The sequence below is a fragment of the Pieris rapae genome, chromosome 1 (assembly GCF_905147795.1).
Source record: "Pieris rapae chromosome 1, ilPieRapa1.1, whole genome shotgun sequence".
In the NCBI taxonomy this organism is placed as follows: domain Eukaryota; kingdom Metazoa; phylum Arthropoda; class Insecta; order Lepidoptera; family Pieridae; genus Pieris; species Pieris rapae.
The window spans coordinates 5,966,866-5,990,043 of record NC_059509.1 but is presented as its reverse complement, the minus strand read 5'-3'; the positions used below and the strand labels follow the sequence as shown (position 1 = coordinate 5,990,043).

The following is a 23,178-nucleotide window of genomic DNA, read 5'->3' as shown; positions in this document are numbered from 1 at the left end:
GTAGCTAAATTTAAGCAAATCTTAAGGAACGTAGCTTTACAAGGAATGCGGAAGTTAACTTATTACAAAATCTCTGTAATTTGTTTAGGACCAATTTGCAACAGCAATACAATTATACAATCAAAGATTGACCCAAGTTAATCAGCTCCGACTATTGCATAAAAATGCAATAAAAGCTACGTTTTGTATGTTGGCACGAAGCCTACAGCAGGTAAGTTGTTTATCCATTAAAATGAATTTGGCAAGCTTTCATTTAATTCCCTCACGGTCCGCTGCATACAAGTTAAGCGGAGGCAACCGAGAGAATGCGCAAAGATGACGTCGTCCGGAGGCTGGAATGCCGCTGGACCCTCTCCTCCCTCGCGACTCGCAATCTGAACCGCTCCAACGTGTTTGCTAACTTGTTTGCACATTTTTTTACATTCCCCTCTTGCCATTAAATACTTTTTAATATGTATTTATAATATCATAAAGTGCGTGCAGCCTGTACGCGTGGGAATTCGTTCTTAATACTCAATGGAAGTGAAAGATGCAATAAAAAGATTGCCGGCCCAAAAGTTATCATCTCATCGCGTGGTTGATTGATACTTGAATCAATTAATTAATGACCTTTAGCAAGATCTAATAGATGATCTGGGCATCTTGAATATTTAATAATCATCAGTTTCATCGATTATTTAAATAATAGACTATGAGAGTAAAAGAAAGTTCAATCGATTTCACTTTCAAACTAAATTAACTTTCTCCAATGACATGTCTTACATAATATTTCTAAGATAAAACAAGCCATAATCGCAACATTTGTAACTAAAGGTCGTTGAGTTAAAATATAAATCACTTTCATTGTACTTTAAATATTTCCGATGCATAATTTATATTTCAGAAGGAATTATATTAGTACGACTTTAGGCTAGAGAAAAAGTATTTCCTTAATCGACATTAACAATTATAAATTAAATGTTTTTGTTAAATATTGAACGGAATGCGTTACATTATGGTTTCTTAATAGTCCGGGTAACAACGAGGCGTCTTTCTAAAGTTAACAGCTCTATAAATTAAAATAACCAAACAGATAGACAGACTACTTGTACGGTAAAAGAACAGCCAATCACTTTCAATCATAAAATGTCAATCTGAAATTGCAATTTGCGGCATGCAAAATGTTGAACAATGAATTCTGAGGCAGGTCGCGGTTGTTACATTATTGGTCGTGCAGCGGACAGCAGGAATTCAGTTCGCCTTACTTTCCACAAGATTATTTGTGTTGAAGGAAGTTTAAAATATTTTATTAACAAAAACATCGAGTTCCTAAACGATTACGTGAATCATTTCGTGAGGGCAAATAAATTTACTAAAAATATATTGTAGTTTCATATGTACAAATTATCAGGCTATACAAATCTATGATATAAAATTCTCGTGTTACGGTGTTTGTAATTAAACTCTTCCGAATTGGCTCGATCAATTTTCGTGAAATTTTGTGCGCGTATCTTTTAGGTTGAGTCTGCGAATCGGACAACATATTTTTCATCCCCTAAATGTTAAGGGTAAATCTCAATTTTTTATTTTATTTTTTAGAAATTTTGTTTTGTTTTTATTTTTGTTAAATACGACATACAAAAATACATACATAACTTAATAACCCCTTTACGATCAACCCCTATTTTTTTATTTGTTCACCAAAAACTTCACCAAAAAGATTTGAACTCTTAGAGATAAAATCACAGAGAAAGCTAAAAAGTATTCTATATACATAACATGGTATGGTATGATATATACTAAAAAGGTAGGCTTAGTAAAAACACATTATGGAGAAACGAAGTTCGCGGGGGTAGCTAATTAATAATAAAAATATAGTTCATTTATATCAAAATTTTCTGTGTAAGTTATAAAGTAGTTAATTTTCTTACAATTTACTTATAGGATATACATATATATAAGATAACAACGTAAGAAGCTTTTACTTTAGTAATTTTTATTAACAAAACCAATTAAAAAACCATCAATTCATGGCAACGGAAGAGGAAATTAAAGGAATTGCCAAGCTTTATTCAAAGGAAGTTAAGTAAAGGTCACACCATGTGTTAGCAATGAACAGGTGCCTCGAAACAAACGTTGCAAGGTGCCCTTTTGAAAAAAGATAGCGATAAAATATTTCTAACGAACTTTGTTAAAATATCATACCTGCATTAAGATATTAACTATATATAAGTAAGCTTGAATAATTGTTAAATATTTTTTTTATAACTTGGTGGATATAAATATATTATCCACAACTAAAAAAAATAATTAGTTCAATTTTTAAAACATCCTAGTTGATTTGTTAAATGATAATTATGTAGGTACCATTTAGGTACCACCACCAACATGATTAGAACTTTACTAATATTTAATAACGATTTTATTATCAAGCGTAATTTTAATCTAATCATCCATAATTAAATAACCGTTTGCATAAATTATTTAAAATTATAAGTCTTGAAATCCTTTTAAAAACTAAATCAGTACATTGATTTTAATTAACTAAATATACTCTTTTGTGTCAATCAAAAACAGTCAACTACTGACAATGTGTCAGAAAGAGACAAACGAATACTACTACTACTACTAAGGTGAAGTATGACTAAATTATTTTTGTTAACAATTGGGTTAGTTAGCAGTATTTATTTCAATACGTAGTATATTAAGAACTTAGTCGAATGTACGCTAAAACAAGTAACAGTAAATATATTATTTTTATTGATTAAATAAAAACCAATGCACGTTATTCAAAAACGTATGCCAAGTTAATCTTCATTACAAGTGCTTTATAAAGCACAGCCAAATTCAAAGAATTATATTTACAAGTATGATTAAAGGTCATGTGAAAGGTTAGATCGCGAAACTAGTTTTGCGTTTAACATTCTGGAATATTAGACCCGCGATTCGAAATACGAGAACATGCGCCAGATAATTAAAATAAAACCTTTACTCACCATTCCAATAATTTTTGTCGAATGATGACTTTCGTTTTGGTGAATCGCTGTCAGGTCGTTGTTTCCTGTGAAAATAAGTAATAAAAGTTATCTGCTCATAGATTTTCCAAACTATATTACAAACTACGAGATATGTTCGAGTAAAACTACTTATTTACCAATTTCTTTCTCCACTTAAACGTCCCGAAGATCTTTTCTTTCACCGACGTTTCTTACTTACGAACTAGGTAATCGCTTCTATGCATTAACCAACATTTTTGATTCTGAGTCAAACCTTTGGCGTAAATGCAATAAATAAACCAAGTATAGATAAATAATGGAATGGGGGAAAGGGAATGGGAATGGGAAAATATCTGTCCTAGATATCCATTTTATTTGATATAGTACATATAAAATGATCGTAAGATTTTATAATAAGGATTTGTTTATAATATTATTATTAACAACCCAGCACGTGCCTTTTAATAACATGTTATCGTCACGTTCTTACTCAGAAGCTGGCTTCATCGAATTAATTATGGGAATGTATAATCCACCTTTAACGGTATTTAGAAATATTTAATACAACATACCTCTTTCTATCCGAAAAGATACATAGTGGATAATTCGTTACTATATCTAGTATGTAAACCAATAAACGTTATTAAAAAAGTTTACATTATCAATTTCGTATGTAAAAAAAATAATGAATACAATTTAAAATGTCAGGGTCCAACGCCGTCAGGGACTACCTGAATGTCAAAAGACTGTAGTCACCGAAACACTAAACGAAAAGTTCGAAATGGTTTTATGTTAACTCATATGAGATGATATAAAAAATGAGGCCTGAAATTGTCGGGCTACTATGGGATCGTCCATTAATCATGTGAGGCTTAAAGGAAGGGGGTTGGGGAAAATATTATATACTACAGATATTTCAACCCACAGCCTTAATCTGTGTTTGATAATGGCAACTTTGCTTTGGCTATTGATCTGTTTTCTTGAGTTAATTTAACACAAAGAAAAAAATCCATAGATGCACTGCTGTAAGTCGAATACACAAAGACGATCATTCACTAAAATTAAAACAGATAAATTGGAAAAAAAAATCTTAAAATTGTGCTTTGTACTGAAAGTACCTGTAAACCTTCTCCTTGGTTTTTTTGACGAAAACAAAAGAATTAAAGTGTTATTTAAAAATATGCATCGTTATTAAAAGACCCTTACATGCAATTCTTACATAATATACCGAAGGTTGTTAATATGTTAAGCTCCGAAAGGTAACAGCTAACTTTCATTTAAATCTATATACAGATCAGAAGAAAAGAATCTATAATCGGTTCAGAATTAATACGGGTTCCGAAGCGAGACTTAGTGTCAAAAACGTATTGGATTTAGACAAACGGAAGACATAGTTCGTATTAAATATCGTTTCTTAATCTCACCGTGCAAAAGTTCCATGAGTAACAGCCATTGAACCTTTTAGCTATTAATACTAAATGTTAGCGCTAGATGGCACTATACTCAAACGGTTTATAATAGATTGCTTTTATTAAATATACATTTTGATATTTTTTGAATTCTCTATTATACTATACGATTGCGTAACATAATGCTTTTTTTTTAATTTTTTAATTTTTTTAATTTTAGGCTACAAAACATTTTTCACCGAATTTAAAATGCCCAAAGCACGTAGCCTAAATATAATTTAAGGTGTGGGTAAGTTTTTTATAAAATACATATTAATTTATAGTACGATGTGTATAACACTTTTTCAGATTAAATTTAAAAAAAATTGTCGTACATTTAAAATGATCAACCTTTCACTTTTGTGATCGGCCACCAACAGTTTAAAAAATAAAAAACAATGTCCACGAAGTTCGATTTATTTTCATTTGCTACGTGTTTTGAGTTATGTTACTGTCAAACGTGACCTTAGCCACATCACCAGACGAAATACAATAGCAGTAAAAAACAAAATTACCAATAAAGAACTACACATGAACCAATAAAAAGTGTGACCAACTTCCCGCTAAAACTAACATTTATCATCATACTATTTTAAATGCGTCTAAAAAATATACTTCCTATAAATAAATAAATGTTAGTAATAATATACAATAATATAGTCTACATAAAATTATCAAGTGTTAAACACTTTGCGAAAGTAAGTTAAGCGTGTCCTAGGTTAACCACATCGTGATACCTCCCCTCTCCTCTCCACCGCAGTGGTGCTGCACCTCTCAAGCGCATACTCAGCGTTCACCGGAAAACCTTCACGATACAATATTTTGTCGCAAACAGACCAATTCGAATTAATACAAATAAATAAATTTACGCAGCTAATTTAGTTATATATAAATTTACTCTTTATTTTTTTTTAGAACAGGGGGCAAACGGGCAGGAGGCTCATCTGATGTTAAGTGATACCGCCGCCCATGGCAACTCTCAATGCCAGAGGGCTCGCGAGTGCGTTGCCGGCCTTTTAAGAATTGGTACGCTCTTTTCTTGAAGGACCCTAAGTCGAATTGGTTAAGTTGCAGCTTTTTTGTGTCTGAGGTTTGATTTCCAGCGTTAAACATTAATTATTTCGGAAAAAATCTGATACAAAACAGATGAATATTTCTTCTTATTGCCCCATTTTCGAGTTTCAGGGCTTCACATTGACTGTTATCCTAATTCTAAGCATATTATATCGCAAGTATTTAGTAACATTCTATAAATCCTACTACCTCCATTCTTCTACTCCTTATGCATTATATAGAATATAATTATCACTAAATATATGGTTATTACACCGGACAAAATGTTCAGCAGTACGACTGCCTACTGCCTTCCTGCCTGCCTTCAAATATTATTATTAAAAATACATGCTCGTGTTAAGCGTTACAAATGCATTTTGAATTTTCTATATAACATTTTAATACGGTGGAATGCGAGTAGTTCGCCATGAACCCAGAGCTGTAAATATCTATGCTCTTAATCGAAGGCAAGTTACGTCTTACATTGCGTTTCAAATGATAATCAAGCCTATCTCGACCATATCGAATATCTTAAAGTAATAAAATTAATCTTGCGCAGTGCTCATGCCAAGCGTGCGCAAGCATTTTGAAGTCCGCGATGCAAAAAGGTGGAAATGTCTTTATCTAAAGAATAATATATTCTGCTTTGTATAAAATGGTTTATTATATGAATGCAAGTATTGATAAACAAATTTACACACTCGGCTTAGTATTGTGGTCTAAAGTTTTTATTTGGGAAAACCTTATAATGTGTAGAATAGTAAATTCAAACGAAAATACAATTAATAATAAAAACCTTTTTATAATAGCAAATTAAATCTTTGTATAAAAATGTAACGAGAAAATTATTTTAAGTCTATTTGGTTCAATAGTAGTTATTTCTAATGAAAATAAATATTATATATAATAAACCTAAATCAATGTAATATTAATCGTGTTCCCAATCCATAGAGACAGTTTAAAGTAACCAATTGAAAATTGCAGGATCATAATTATTTTAACAAGATTTAACTCGACATTTATCCATTAGCCTTTTTCTTTGTTTGGTCAATAAGGAAACATGCAACATAATAATAATTTATCTTGATAAAGATTAAGCTTTAATACGACAACATATATTCCTGTCAGTTTATTTATTGTTGTTGTGGCAATTGCAACACAATTACTTACTAAAAAAAAATACTATTTTTATTAGGCCAATGTTTTCCTAAAAAACCTGAGATTGTAAAACTCCCACTGTTCGCCAACAGATTTTTTCGACGCTTCTTTACCTTGCTTGTATGCAGATTCTCATTGTGAGGCATTGTACTCAGATCCAAAAATCGACAAAATGTGTTTAAAACTGTTCGAATGATCAAAGAAACATGAAATCTTTAGCAAATACAATCAATTTGTAGTGCCAATAAATTATTATTTTTGGTATAAACCAAAAATTAAAATTATTGATAAGTTACATAATTACGTAATTTTTCATAATTAAAAGCACTATAGCTTGTAATAGTTTTACTTTTTACATAACAGTAAAATGTATTCTCAAATTAATTTCCATCAATAAAGTGCCTCCACAACTTATGTATACCGAAATTTTTCCCTAAAAATTTTAGTAAAGAATTCATGATTTTATACCAAAATGACAAGACATATTGTTGTATAATTCGTTGATATTTCGCTAGAATACACGATTTAATAGACTGATTATATCTGTAAATTGCCTTCTTGGGACAAACCGGAATCCACAGTCCACTCCATGTAGATAACATTGAGCTTTTCAACCTTCCCTTTTAGTCCATGATATAAATAAACTTGTCTTGTTTTTTTCAATTTATGTTTTAATTAAAGCAAGCTTATTATCCTAAGCACATCGATAATAACTTGATGCTTTTAAATTGAACTCAATTTAAATAATCGGTTAATATTACGTTTTATTATTAACCGAACTTTTGTCGTATTTGAATTACCTAAAACTTTATTATAATGTAAAAGATACCAAAACTGAAAATTCGTGTTGAGATGTACGCTTACTAACTCGAATATTTAAAAACAATAATGATTTCATTAAATGTTAAAAATTATTTCAGATTAGATCAGCCCTGGACTTAGCGAAGGGTAACCCACAATATTGTATGTTTTTATTATTAATAATAAAAGATATAAGATAGAATACTTCTAAAACCGGCATTATTTTAGGTTAAGTTAAGAAATACGGCTTAAGTTTCATATTACACATTTTAATAGAACTATATGAAAATCCTTTTATTTAATGATTATGTACCATTTTTCTAACTTTTTATTCCTATCCTGGTAGGTAAGTACATATTATGTTATCAATAACAATAATTACATCCAGCGTTCCTATTTTCTCACAAGCGCTCATCAATTATTGAATAGATTTGTCATTAGTATGTTACATGATATTTTTTACAACTATAAATGTATAATTTACAGCTTCATGAGAGGCCGGGAATAAGGTACAAACTGCAAAGGCCAGTGCAGTACCGTTAGAACATTTCTCAGAAGCTTCATTACATATAAGACTTATCTGAAGGACCGCCGCAAAAAATATATTCGCTCCCACACTGCATTTCGCCAATGTAAAGGCGTAGTTATCTAGAATATACCTTTATACTGAAAATGTTCATATGGATTTTTGCCTTTAACAAATAATTATACGAACTTTTTTATTATTATGTATTGTTTGGCTCTATTTTTTAATAAAAACAAAATCATGCATTTGCCTAAAAACAGCTTCAAACTCTACTGATTATTTGATCAATATATTTATTTGTATAAGCTAAGAGAGATTTCCTTGTCTTTAAGGCACCTTTCTATAAACAATATTTATTATCAGTTGAATTGTAGTTAATCTAAAGACATTTTAAAACGTCAGGATTATATGTCTTAAATCACTTTTTGCACGTACAAGATTTAAAGCCCGTAAAAGAATTTCTTGAATAAAAAGTGACCTGATACCTAATTTTGGTCAGTATGCAATTTAACATCGGAATTTGCTATTTAGTGCAAATTGCAAATGTTTTACGCAAACGGATGACCTTATACGTATAGCAACTATTGAAATTCAAAACACTCTGGTAATTCACTGCTTATACTCTGCATTTATTTTAATAAGACACTAAATATCTGTTTGATCGAATGCGTATTATTATTAATTATTTAAATAACGGCTCAGATTGTTTAATTTTTGCAGCTCCTGTAAAATACCTCTTTAATATATTCGATAACGAATTTTTGGGGCTGATTAGGTATTGTTTAATCGACCGTTATAGTGTATTGAAGCTAACCAAACTGGCCCCTGTTCTAATTACACACACTTACGTGTAAATTAGAAAACTATTTGTTTTCACTTAGTCTAAAAGTATGCAAATAGAATAGTTCACTTTCATAAGCGTCACATCAAATGCGTTAATAAGTTAATGGAACACGCCTGTGAAGTGGGCCGACCATCGTGTGCCAATGTCGTCGATCATCAATCAAATTCGCAAACAAGGTAATTAACATGTTAATGTATAATTTACCTATGTCGCAATAGGTTAATGATGCTATTCAAAGGTCAATGTTTTTAAAATTGTTTTAGATACTCCAGAGACGAGAGCGAAGCTCACCGCTTCCGCCTCTTACTCAAGGAATTCACCGAGATCAAGGTGGATTGCGGATATGTAGCCGCATTACTGCAATTTCGCAAGCTTTCCCAGCACATTGGATTTAATTGCTCAGCATTAAAAAAGTCTTTCATCTTGTAGTCGATCTCCGATTGTATCGTAGGTGCCGAAATGTTAGTGGAACATTGATTGTATCGTGATCGATGCGCATAAATTTTAACATAGGAGAAAGTATGCACGTTAATAACAGTATTAGATGTATTGGATGTCGGAGACAAGGTCCGCGATGCAGGGCCAATCGGCGCTGGCGCAACGTACCGTTAGCGGTCAACTCCACATACCGCCGCCGCGATCAAGTCATTTAACCGGAGATAATCTTCAAATCGTGTCGTATTTATTATCGGCATTATATGACACTACATTATAAACCTTGTTAGCATAATTTTAAAACTAACTATTAGTTTCAAAGAATATACTAGGAACATAAATTTGATTATAATGCGTTTGTTTAAAATTAAAATAAACTAAGCAAATGAAGTGATCCACAGCAAAACAAATGCAAATTATGCCGCATATTATCTTTGTAGTTTGTACAAACATTTCTTATCAGACGCCGTAAGTAGCATGCAACTAGTTCAATGACCGACGGTATTTAGAATTTACAATTGATCACAACCTGCCCATTGTCCTAGAAATATATACTTGTATAAGCAAATTCTTGGCAAACTGTTGCAATACCAAACGCTTTCCATACGTTGACAGAATATTCCGATAATAATGTTGGGATCTCCTGAGCTACAGTAGAATGAGGTATATAAGCTATTAACCTCGAATAGCATCGATGCGTCTTACGACCCGCGCTGAGAAACAAAAAGCTACACAATTATTATTATAATTTATGCCGTGTATAGGTTAATTCTGGGACAACACCATTCTCTAACGATCAATTACATTGAGACTTTAAAACTGATATCGTAATGCCCCATATTCATCACGTTTTCTCTTACAAATTTGAGAATGTGGGACGCAATCATGATGCGGACGTTACTTGATTATCTCGAACATTAAGTACTTGAAGACCACAATACAGCCAATTTACATAGCAAGTTGTTGCAAAATATTGTGGTTCATCTCTATAAATAAGTGAATGTGAAAACATATTTTGTGTTTCTCAATTATTAGATGGTTTTATCAATTTACGCAACTCGACTTAACCTACATTTTATTAAGCCAACATATTAGGTGAATAGTTAATCAAGTATATTAGAGTTTAAAACAGACTCTATTTAATTTTGTGGCGGCAAAATAGTTTCTCCTAGTTTTCAACGATTATTCTATTTCGACAGCAATTCAAAATTCACGGTTACCTTCAAAGAACATTTTAATAGAACTTCGATTCGCTTTAGTCTCGACCATTTGAATCGAAAAATATTGAATATGAAATATCTTACAGATTTGAAGACCTTCGGGTTTTGATTGAGTTCAACATAATATTTGACTGCCAAGTTGTACATTACGAACTGAAATATGAATTTTGCAGAAACAAAATATTTGCATTAATATGTAACTTTACTTCTACGAACATTAGAAAATATTCTTATCTCTAATAAACAAGTTCAAGACGATTAACAACTAATTCACATTTAATTTCATAAAAACTTAATGTAATTATTACACGGTATACTTATACGGAAGCACCTCTTTTGTGTGTATTTTTAGGTATACTTATTTTACAAAACCAATTATTATATTATGATATATAAGCCGATAAATTTTAAATGAATCAAAATTACAAAATGACAAATTGGAAATGGAACTATATGAATTTGCAATAATATCGTATACTGTTATTGAGTGGGCTGGGTCACTTGTGTAACATAGTGGCAATTAGAAATGGTGAATATTGGCTGCTCGACCGTTCAGCGTTCTACAAAGCTTTTAAAAACTATACATTGTTGGCAGCTTATGAAATAGTATTGAAAACCAAATTTCGAAATTACTTTTTTACTGACGATACAAGTTATTCCCTTTTTATGTGCTTTCATTTGTTTTGTTTGGAATAAAAAACTGGTTAATGGTAAAATGTATGTTAAATATCATAATACTATCTTAACTTAACTTTAAATATGTAAGTGCAAATGTTATTATATGTATTAATATATGTTATTATATATAATATTACTACATATAACGAAAAAGGTGGTGAAATACAGATAATTATTTTAGTCAATTCGAGTCGAATTATTAAAGTTATGCTGTCTTTTAGTTCTTTTTTATTAAAATTACTCTCACTTAAGCTTCTCATATAACTTTACTCATTTGTAATAATGTTTTCAACCTACAGCCGTTTCTTTTATATTACGCGCTTATTTCGAGAACTGCTTTTCGAATCGACAAATTATTTTTTGTCTTAAACTGTTCATATTTCGAAGAATATATGTTAAAAAAACACAACGCAGGTGAAAACTCAGAGCACAGTTAGTCGCAAAAAACAAATCTCCCAATTGATCAAAGAATAGATTTGATACTGTCAAAACAAGATACACGTCATTAAACATATCAACTCATATTTAAATTGCGTGCGACCTGATTAAAGCCTGTCTATACATTCCATTAGAATAATTAGTAACACGATGTTCAATGATTGGCAAAATTTGCAATACCAACGATCTAATGTCTTCAATATTAGGTGAAGTATATACCGTTTTTATTTGTTACTATGTTGGAAAACTTGAAGTGCGTTGATACAGTTTATTTGCCTTTTCATACCTTTTACTAACGACGCACCGCTGCATCAAGATAGTATTAGGCATTTACGTAATTTACATTTATTACTAAAACATTTAGTAAAATTCATTTTGTTTAAAAAAAAATTTTATTTACTGATTTTAATAGTGGACTCATATTTTTGTTACAAAAAAATAAACTCGCTCCGAAATCATGATAACTTTTCTACGGTTTTTATTTCGTTAATAGTACATTGCGCAAAATTAACTGACGATTTTTTATTATTACTTCCATAGACTATTTTCTTGTTATTACTTCTAATAACAAGAAAATTATGTAGATTCACATAGTGTAGGTATTTCCTATCGTATTGGTAAGAAAAGAAGTGTGATCAAATCAAATTTCTAGTATTGTACCAAATTGGTACCTACATATACTATCAAAGAAGATTTCACAAGATAGGGGTCAAAGCTAGTTCATCAGCGAAACGAGCTTTTTAAATCAGATAAATGTGAAAATTTCTGATAGGAAAAGTACACAGTGAAAACGAATTGGATTTTATACGGGTACCTATATAAGTATTCACTCGTAATATTAACATCACATTAATCTCATGTCTTTGATGCTATCATCTTCAATTCCGTGTAGTTTGTTATGAAATATTTTATATCTTCAATATTAACGTAGTTAGATTTTACTTAACCACTCAATTGTCGTACTAACACATTATTATGTTCTTTAATAAAATATAATTGTCATTAGATTAATAGCTGTGTATCTTCATAATTGAAAATAGTAAAATCTTAGTTTTTGTAAATTAAAACAATCTTATTATTATCATATAGCTAATTTACTTTAAATTACTTATAATACAATAAAGGCCGGCAACGCACCTACTAAAAATAGGTGTCTATGGGCTACGACGACTGCCTTTTTGGGCGTCCCGCATGGCTCGTTTTCCCCCTATTATATTTTTAAAAAAATACTTCTTTTTCCAAATAAAGTCCACATACAAAAAAGGCGCCAAGTTCTCAATTATCTTTGTTTTGTTATTATAAAAAAAAAATAGGATAACCTTCCTTGTAAATTACTACACCTACATCCCTAGAAATATTGCTTGCATTCCTCAGCATGTTTAGGTCGTTGCGGTCATGATGTCAATCATGTTACGAAGATTCACAATAGTAAATCAAAACAAACCAGTTAACCTACCTTCTAACGGTTCTCAATCGAGATATTATCAATACATTTTTATTTTAATAGTCTCTCTTTCTTGTTTAGATTAACATTTGTTTCTATTTTTGTCTGAACAACATTCGTTTCTTGTCTTAGCTACGCTCACTTTTACTATTATTATATACTTTAGGTCGCAGTTATTGCTTTTTAGTTTAAAAAAAATATCGATAAGTTCTTAATGCTGTGCTTCTTAACACTTAAAACTTTTACAACATGTAACAACAACAACATAGTTTTGAATTAGACAGGAAAAAAGAAAAGCTTAACAAAGCACCGCCACTTCAAAACAGATCTTAAGTAGCGGATAGCAAAACATCCCAGACTTAGGAAATTCGTAATATTGTAAGTACATTGATGCTATTATCTTTTCAATGGGGTTCTATTCACGAGTTTAAAGCTCGTGATATCGGCATAGTGCTATGTAGTGCCTATACATGTCGGCGGGCACACAATGGCTGGGTGCACAAGGCTGCATTTTCAGGGTGAGCGGTGCCGGAGTGCAGTTGCCCGTTACCCCCCTCCCTCGCCATTGTACTAGTTTGTATGAAAATACAGAAAAAACTTTCCATGTGTGTCACCACTCCGAATAAAATTTTCTTTTCTTTCTTTACATTCTGTTCATAGCAACTAGTGCTATTGTTACCAATTCCATAAACGATCTAACTTCTATCTACAGAATAAGAGCTATTCTATACATACAAACAATTTCCGCTAATATCCGTTACTATATTTACTTTATACGTTTTAGGTTTAACATACTACGAAAAGTGGTAATTTTCTCTTGTTACAAACAGGGCATCTATGTATAAGATACAGAGTACAACTAGTAAAAGTTATTTTATAAATCACTTTTGATGAAAATAAGGAAAATTATATAAGAGCAGATTAGATTAAGATTATACATTCAACAAAAGTACCATAGAATTTTATTTAACTGAAGATTAACCAATTTGATACAGCAGATAAAAGGCTATCATTATTTCATTTCTTTCTAAATAAAAATAAAAAACGAACACCAAAATAACTTTGTCTGTCATATCTGGGTATATCTAAAAGTACTCACATAATCTCAAACGAAATAGCAAAGATAATTCAATTTTTAGAATATAATTGCTATATTTATTATACACCCGATTATGAACCTTATAAAGTTAGAATTATCTTTAATATGCATACCAACAATGATAAAATGATGACGATATTCAATGGCGTACTCAAATGATAACAATATCATATGCATACGTTTAGATCGTAAACGCCCACAGTATCAAATACCGACAAATCAGTTCATAATTAGCATTTAAACGAGTCTCCCTGTGAAGCTGTTGTATTATTAAACTAGGTGCAGTCTGAATCTACACCCTTATTTGCATTCTCTATAAAAGTTAAGCAATTTGCATATACATATTTCATTAGAAATACATATGTATAAATCTAGGAATGAAAACATAATGTACTCAATTAGATTAAAACGATGTGCAAATTTTTTATTTGGTTTTTTAAATCTAGGGTCGGGTCCCATAGAATCAAAAGTTAAGAATGTGTTTAAAAGAAACCTGAATTGTAATTTGCATTTTTTTTTCATTTCAAGCATCATTATATATTCTTCTTTCTATGTTTCAATATTTATCTATATTCACGGTAGAGCTTATCTACAGGTTTTTATTTCACAAATACAAATAAAACCAGTAAATAACGGACGTTTCAATTACAGAGAGATAATTGCTAAAGTGAAAATATACTTTCTTTTGCATTGACTAGTAAACTGGTTGAAAAATTCCCCTCAAGAAATGCAATGAAATATATATTTTAAAGTATTTCTTTTATACATGAGAATGAGTTTATTAATACTAGTTTTTATGCACTTTCAATTGTCTCTTTTTAATAATTACCATACTAGAATTGCCTGGACTATTGCAATCCAATCCAGTGAAATAATCATATAGCTTTCATAGTCGTTTCGTGTTCACCAACCAACCTTCAGCGTTTTATAGTGCCGACCATACATTATGTATTACTTACAAAAATAAAAGGTATCTTTAACTATTTTCTTTTATCTTTTGAGCATACTAAGATATTTCTTAACAGTAAAGATTAAGCTAGTAATAACGATTGTTAAGTTCTGTAATGCCTTCTTTGCTTTACTACAAAACAAGCGCCCGTATTGTCGTTGTCTGTATCGCTTTTGGAAGTGACAGAGCAAGGGCCCTGTAAAACTAAAACAAGCTACGAATGCAATATATGTGTACCCAAATCGATGTAATTGGTAAACGACCGGATTGCAGTTACTTGACACGTTATGAATGGGTCAAGCCAGTCACAAACAAAATATTTTACGACTAACGAGGAAGCGAAACTAATAACGGATACGTATAACAAATCTCTCGACCGCATACTATTAGCAATGGAATGCTATTGTTTCCTAAAATACCAAATGTATTAAGCATTTAAAATATTATTAATGCATGCTTCACACGCTTATTAATTGTTAATAAGATCGATAATTATACTAGCCTTACACCAAAATTTAAATTTAAAGGTAATGTTTATGATGTTAATAAACTATGCATAATTGTTTGTGGAGCAAAACACTTCCCCATTAGTATATTAGTTAGTTATTTCAATAATTGATAACCAGTCTTGGTTACTTAAAAAATAAATAATTTATGTTCAAATAACAATAAACTAAACTATGAGGTTCTACGGCATAACGATTATGTGATAGTGTAACTCTATATAAATCACGAATTAATGCAATAAGTACTTACGCATTATCAGTGACATCGGAAGATTCATCCAGTTCCCCTATAGTGTCCAGGGAAGCACCGGAACCATCCTCTCGCGGGTCAACGGGCGGCGGGGGCGGCGCCGTAGTTGGTCTTATGCAGGTTTGAGTTTCATTTGAACTCTCTACAAACTGGTTTTTCGGCACGAAATCAATTAAACGAGGTAGTATTTCAGGAACTGCAGGTCCATCCGATTTATCCGTTGTATTATTCATTTCAGCCTCCGACCTTTGAAGCCATGTTTCAATGCAATTTTTCTTTGTAGGTGTTAATAGCTGATCGACTATTGGATTTGGAGGTGGTTCTGGAATCGGAATCGGTTTACGTTTCCTTTCGCTAGCTGACCGTTCCACTTTTGTACTACGAGGCATGGGTTTAGGCTTTTCTTGAACAATGTCTTGTTTATTTGGGACGTTTTCCTTTATCTCAGCTTTAGGCATAACATTTTCATCTACGGTATTATTATTATTTTTGTCACTTTGCAGTTTTTTATTACTGATTAAATTATTATCTTCGGAAACTTGCAAATTAGTAGATGCAACCATTTTAATTTTTAAGTTATTTGAAACTAAAGATTTTTCTGATATCATACAATTATCATTTATATCTGTATTTGGTTCTTTAATTTTTTTAATTGTCATATCTTTCAAAATATTATCATCGATATTCTCAATACTATTTAAAACTTTCTGTATATCAATTGATTTCGGTTGCATAATAGGTGTTGACGGGATACTATTTTCAACAGAATTTGCCATTGACCCTAATCTATCAATAACTGTTGATATTGAACTTCCCGTATCGTCTGATTCTGCATCAGCTAAAGCTAAGCAACGCTCCCATTCGTTAGACAACAAATCAATGTAAACTTCAGCTTCTGGGGGAATTGCTTTGCCATCTGATAGCCGACGAACTAGGCGTCGCACCTCTTCGGGAGATCCTTTCTTTAAACAGGCAAGGCTTTCTTTGTTTTGTCTGAAAAGGTGACTATCAAATGAAGATTTACGAGATAATTTTGTAACCTTCGTATTTTGGCTGCTTGTTAACTTTTCAGCTTTAGTCGGTTGGTCTATATTAATGAGAGCGTTTTGCTCACCAACAGTGGGTAAAGTAGTTTTATCTTTGAAAGAATTTTTCTTGCCTAATTTCCGTGGAGGAACAGGTGGAGGTAAAGATGTTGGCCTTGTTATCTCATTTACCAGAGCTGTAGTAATTGGAGCTTCTTTTTCGTTTAACATTTTAATATCCATTTTGTCACTTGACTCAAAGTGACGCACGAGCAGAGTTAACTTTTCATCTGAATCTTTAAGCCGACGTACACAATCAATTCTGGTAAGCTCGGAAACCGAAACGCCATCTATAGCCAGTATTTCATCGCCAGGTAAGAGTTTACCCCATGGGGTGGTCGCGTTGGCTGCCGGGCTGTCATCAGCACATGATTGAACGAGTAACCGCCTTACATTCTCATCAGCAGCCGATCCACCTTCAAATTTAAGACCTAGGCCAAGCCGAGCACCTCTTGGTCTCTGAACAGAAACTTCTGCAGCGCTACCCGCCGCCCCAACTGTGAGAACAGTAACAAAACTGGGATCCAGTACTGGCGGCTTATTTTCGCCTACTGGTACTATTGTAATAAATTCCTCTTCCGCTGCATTTGTCTCCATACCGCGTCCGACGCGCCGCAACCTTTTAAATAGGCTCAACTTTGAGATCCAATCTGAAAAAAAAAACATTCTTAGAATTCATTTTATTTCTATATCCTATATAACCAACTAACTAACTAACTACCGATAATTTAAACTTATTTTATTTTAGTATGTCGATTTATAGCACATCAGATTTTGAATATCTTACAATAGTAACTGCTATGTAACTCTAGGGCTGGCTAAAATTATATTGTCTCTTTAGTGTTATGGCCTCACTCACTCACGCTAAAAGAAAACTTTCGTTCGACTTGAAAGTATTACAAGCGTCAATGAACCAAAAGCCACATCATTGGTGACGGAGATGTAGGTCAGTAGTATCGAAACCAATTGCAGATGTGGTTAGCCAGGTTTGCAGAGATCGGTAACATAGGTTCGAGCGAGCCAGCCAAGGGCTGTCCAGTCATTTTTATTATAAACAGAATTCATAGTTTTACAAAGATATAAGTTACGATTAACTACTCAAGTTCCCGTTAGCTAATTATTTATTTTATCTTGAAATTTCAGTCACGCTACATACACATGTTAATGTGCGTTACAGAAATTAATTACGTATAATTTTGACTACAAAATAAAGGAAGTTTTATTTCTACATACAGGATAAAGTGTGTTGAACTTCTGCCGATAAACGACTTCCCATATGGTCAAGTTAAGATTGAAATCAATTCTAAAGTTATTGATACCGTTCAACAATAATTTAAAACCAATTCACGCAAAGGAGTATTGTACTTGACAAACGACCTCGGCATGTATTCGCCAAAATGAGAATGTTGAATCAGTGAATAATGAATGATTTTACCGTTTAAACAAAGAAAATATGCGCGTACCAAAAATGACATGAAACAGCTGACTTGACCAATTACAACAAAATATTTCATAACATCAACAACATTAATTAAGAAACGTTATTCGATAGAACTCAACGCCATCAAACCGTTACGTGTTAATGCCACGAGTTTTATACATAATTTTGACTTCATTGATGATAATGTTAACATTCATTAAAATTTATGTATTGCTAGACTATTGTTCTACTAAGAAATATGATAGTTTCACAGTTAGTGAACAACTGGGCTAAAGCAGTTTAAATCTTAATTTGAAGGTTGTCAATATGTATTCAAACACATGCTTTCAGACACGATAATTTTTCTTTATCAAAGGTTATGTTGTATTTAGTAACAAATGACGTCATATTCACTTGGAATTTGGTTCAATTTAAATGAGAGTTGGTGTTAATCATTACTTAAGTAAATTGTTGTGTAGTTTTCAGTATTAAATTTTAAATTATATATACCGTTTTATTTATAATTTTATTATACATTATTATATTTATATGTTAACATGGATACTTGAGATAAACCATTATCGGCCATAACATATTTATTCAGTCAAACAATGCTATCTTAACGTACTCGAATGCACACGCGTGTTTATATAATACTTTGTATCCTCTTTAATAGAAAGTTTATTTTTTTAACATTGCCAATTACGTTTCGTTTAAAATCTGTAAAACAAGGCAGTTAATATTTTAAAATGTATTAAAATTCGGGCATTAATTATATAACAACTAGACATTTAAACAATTTCTTCAATACTACTTCAGTATCTACAAAACTTTGTGCATTTTGTGCTCGAAATCCGATATTTTACCAAAAACAAAAACAAGAGTACAAGGTTAATCTCCTTTCACATCTTCAACTGTTTTCCTGTGCCATTCAGATGCGACCCGCGAAAACATTACAACATCCGTTATTATGTAAAATATCATAAATGTTTTCTAAACATTTTGCAATTTAATATTGGCTTTCGAACCTGTGACTCCAATGGCACGCGACATTTACATAGTAGCTCGGCGGGTTTAGTGCCACACCAATCCAATTACAATGTTCACTTCATATATATAGGTATTTTATGTAAAACAACTAACAGTCTGGAACACTTGAACTATATTGAAATACAATCTATAAGTGTAATCATAAAAATACCCCTAAACTTTAGTCGAAAGGTGGAAAAAACTATACATAAACGAATTTTCCTAATAAACCACTTAAAAAGGAAAAATACGTTTATTTGTGTAAATATGGTTTCTAGAAATGCCATACAACCTTGGAATCACAAAGATTTTCCTTAATTATCTATAAACTAGACCATTTTCTGTCGTTTGTGTTTTACATGTTTAACGGTTATACATACAATCTACGTGAAAAGGTAAAGAAACGTACAAATAATTCATTGGGGAGATTGAACTGCACGAATTATAAGGGTTTTGCAATAGGTACTTGTTTAATAATAAAAATCACATCGGAAATATACAAGAGTAGGTAAATTGTTTCCTCAGTTTCAAATAAAGTGATACAACAAAATGATTCCATCAATGTAAAGTGCGATGTATATATATATGTAGTATTATTTAATTATGTATTATTTTAATCAGTGCTTTTCCAGGCATTCCTAGCCCGGTTTTAAAATTCTAGATCTTTGCACAAAAGTTTGATGTCAATTCGCTTTAATTTCGAGAGCCGTTAATAGAATTTATTTTAATATATGTTTATTAAATAGGGTTTTATTATATTTTCACCCACCACTGATTTGGAAAGAAAAATAATACAAAAAACTAAATTGGCTTAGACATGTAGTTGCAATAATTTTCACCTCCAAATTATGCTGTGTTGATTACAAGTCGCAAAAAATATACCAAATGAGTCTTTTGCCCTGAATATCATTATACATATACATACATGAAATATCTCCATTAAAAACGAGTTGTTAGTTTTTGCCAATATATTTGCATATTAAATACTTTTATTAACTGTTCCTAAATTAGTTCCCACACTAATCTTATAAGTATATCTAAGTATTATAATTATGAGTTGTGATGTTATAGATCAATGCGTATATTGATCGCATCAATTATTCATTCAGTATAATCATATACTATTATGAGACAATATGAGTAATAACAATCACGACTGTCGTTATATTTTGTAAGATTGTTATTAACTAATGACGCACTTTATAAATAATATAATAATATTAATACTTTAGCTATTTAAACTGAGACAACAATTATTCAAACATAACTAAGATTTTTTTCGTTGGTCTATCGAAATGAATTTTGTTTATTGATAATTTCTGCTACTAGCCAAACATTTACGATGACACCTTGTTTGGTTGTAGGTACATCATTCTTCTCACTATCGTAACAAATCTAGATATAAGTAATCGTTTTTACACATCTATGATTTGGCACATTATCTATAAGTACCTGAATAAACGAGCCTTGCTCGGTTTTTTTTTTTTAAATTGTGTCTTTTGGAAATTATATTTAAGTACGAATTACATCCTCATAAAATGATGAAATAAAAATAATATTTTTCGATCTAACCGATAGAATAATAAAAAATAAAATGACATTTTCTAGAAATGATTCCTAGTTAGATCGATTTATCGCCCCCGAAACCTGTATACTAAATTTCATGAAAATCGTTGGAGCCGATTCCGAGATTCCAATTATATATATATACAAGAATTGCTCGTTTAAAGATATAAGATTTAGCTTAATAGAAGTGATTTGTTTATATACAATTTTATTCTATAGGTCTTTTGATCAACAAATCGATTATATCCACCTGGCAGTTTGTTCAATATTCCTAGTATTTAAGTTTGGTAGATTAAACCACGAATGACCAGGCGATGGGCGTCATTCGCATGACATCAGACATTGGTTACAGTCACTTTGCAAAGCTTAGTTGAGGTGAACATCCTACTGTCTCAGTCTGAGATCTATTTCCAAATTCAATAACAGAAACACGTTTTCATCTACAATAGTGACTCGATATTGATTTACAGTTATGCAGAAATAATGTGTCGAGTCGAGATTACCGTGAATACGTTTTGTGATTTGCCTGATACTAATTGTTTTAGTATTCATTTTTTAGACGTTAAGGTTTTAAAAATTCATAATAAGTCGGGGCTATTAGTAGATAATGATTATTTGTATACTAGCTAAAAATTACTTAGATATAGAACTTTGATTATTTCTACAGTTAAACAAACTTATAACATATTTTAGGCATGGATACTGTGAACTTCATACAAAAAGGGAAAAATAGTTAACAAATAATTGCTATTTCTCTAAACTTCAAGGCATAATGTGAATAGTATAGATAATAGTTAATTAGACAGTCATAAAAATAAAACATCAAGAATCTGCGTAATAAACTAAGCAAACTGAATTTTAATCAGAGATGATTCCATCGCAAGATTTAGACAAGGGAAACAGCAATTATGACTGCAAAATTCAACTAAATAATTCAGTTTAATCGCCACAATTAATCAATATTAAACGATGCTTGTAAAAAATTTGTTCATAATATTAAAACAATATATTGGGCGGGCGGGAAAGGAAATTCAAGAAATACGAGCGGGCACAGAGGGCGCGTAGACCGCGTGAAAAACCTGGACCCGGGATCGTAGCAACCCGCGTAGCTTCCCGCCCCCCCTTAGCCCATTAAACGCACACGGTGCTCATTTCGATCCCACCCGCTTCCCGCGCGGACTTGTCCCATATAACACTCATATTCTTTCTACTCACCACAACGGTATTCGTGTTAATTTATATTCAAACAAATCACGCTCTCATTCACGTTAGTCACTTATTGTGAGTTCACAGCTCAAACATTTTAGCGTCGCTTTTCGGAAATGAAAATAAAAGATGAATGGTGTAGCGCGGCGCGGCGGTGCGGCTCGGTTCGCACACGGGACAGCGAACAAGCGCGCGAGTGCGTACGCGCCGGCGGCGGCAGCGGTGGGGTCGACCGGTCGGCCAAGCTCTCACCGCCCTGCAACGTTTGCTATAATCGCACTTGACACGGTCTCGTGTTCTTAAAGAAAGTCTCGCATTTCTATGTCACCCGTTCACGGAACACGCGGAAAGCAGGACTTAGATCGATCTCCTATTCAAGCCGATATTTCGTTTCGACTGACGACTGTTAGCTCGGGGAAGCCAGTTCAGATTTTAATTAGATTAGATCATTCTATAATAATTCTTACCTACTTGGCTTCGAAGATCAACGCTGCCTTTCTAAGTGGTATAAGAATACACATCTTAATAGTATTAACTCTCAAGTTACGATTGAGGATTTGTTTTACTCACAATATAATTTACCATTAGCATCAGCAATCAGCCTCACTCTTAGCATAAAATAGATTTCTATATAGTACGTAAGTATGTACATAAATCGTACATATAATTTACGAACATTTTATCAAAATCTTAAGAAAGAAAGAAACATCCATAGTGTGTCTACATTGGCTAAAATATACTATATGAATTTGCTTTTTACTAAGTAAATAATTCATCAAAGAAGTAAAATGAATTAGCAAGTCAATTTAGGTCAAAATTTTCAGACCAGTGGCAATGGAAAGTCATTAATATGTAATTTACGAACGGCTCTTATAATACTTTATTCCCATTTTACCATTTCATTTTTATTCTTTGACTCACCTAAGTTATACAAAATGACCGTGTTATTCTGTGAAATACTAACCAGTATTTTAATATTACACTGATTAAAGCCAGAGTACCATTTCACAAATTAAATTACATCCTTCGATAAATTTTCTCGGTTTTC

At 31.8% G+C, this 23,178-nt stretch overlaps 1 protein-coding gene across 1 annotated transcript in view; it reads right to left on the bottom strand.

The window, feature by feature from the left end:
• The window catches only part of LOC111004066, a 29,732-nt gene extending 7,361 nt beyond the window's left edge, over nucleotides 1-22,371 (bottom strand). The window contains exons 1-3 of the mRNA XM_022274900.2: nucleotides 22,140-22,371; nucleotides 15,825-17,559; nucleotides 2,976-3,040 (exon numbers count right to left, since the gene is read on the bottom strand). Of these exons, the coding sequence (XP_022130592.2) occupies nucleotides 2,976-3,040; nucleotides 15,825-17,506 (1,747 nt within the window). The 5' untranslated portion in view covers nucleotides 17,507-17,559; nucleotides 22,140-22,371. The remainder of the gene's footprint in view (nucleotides 1-2,975; nucleotides 3,041-15,824; nucleotides 17,560-22,139) is intronic.
• Nucleotides 22,372-23,178: the final 807 nt, after the last annotated feature.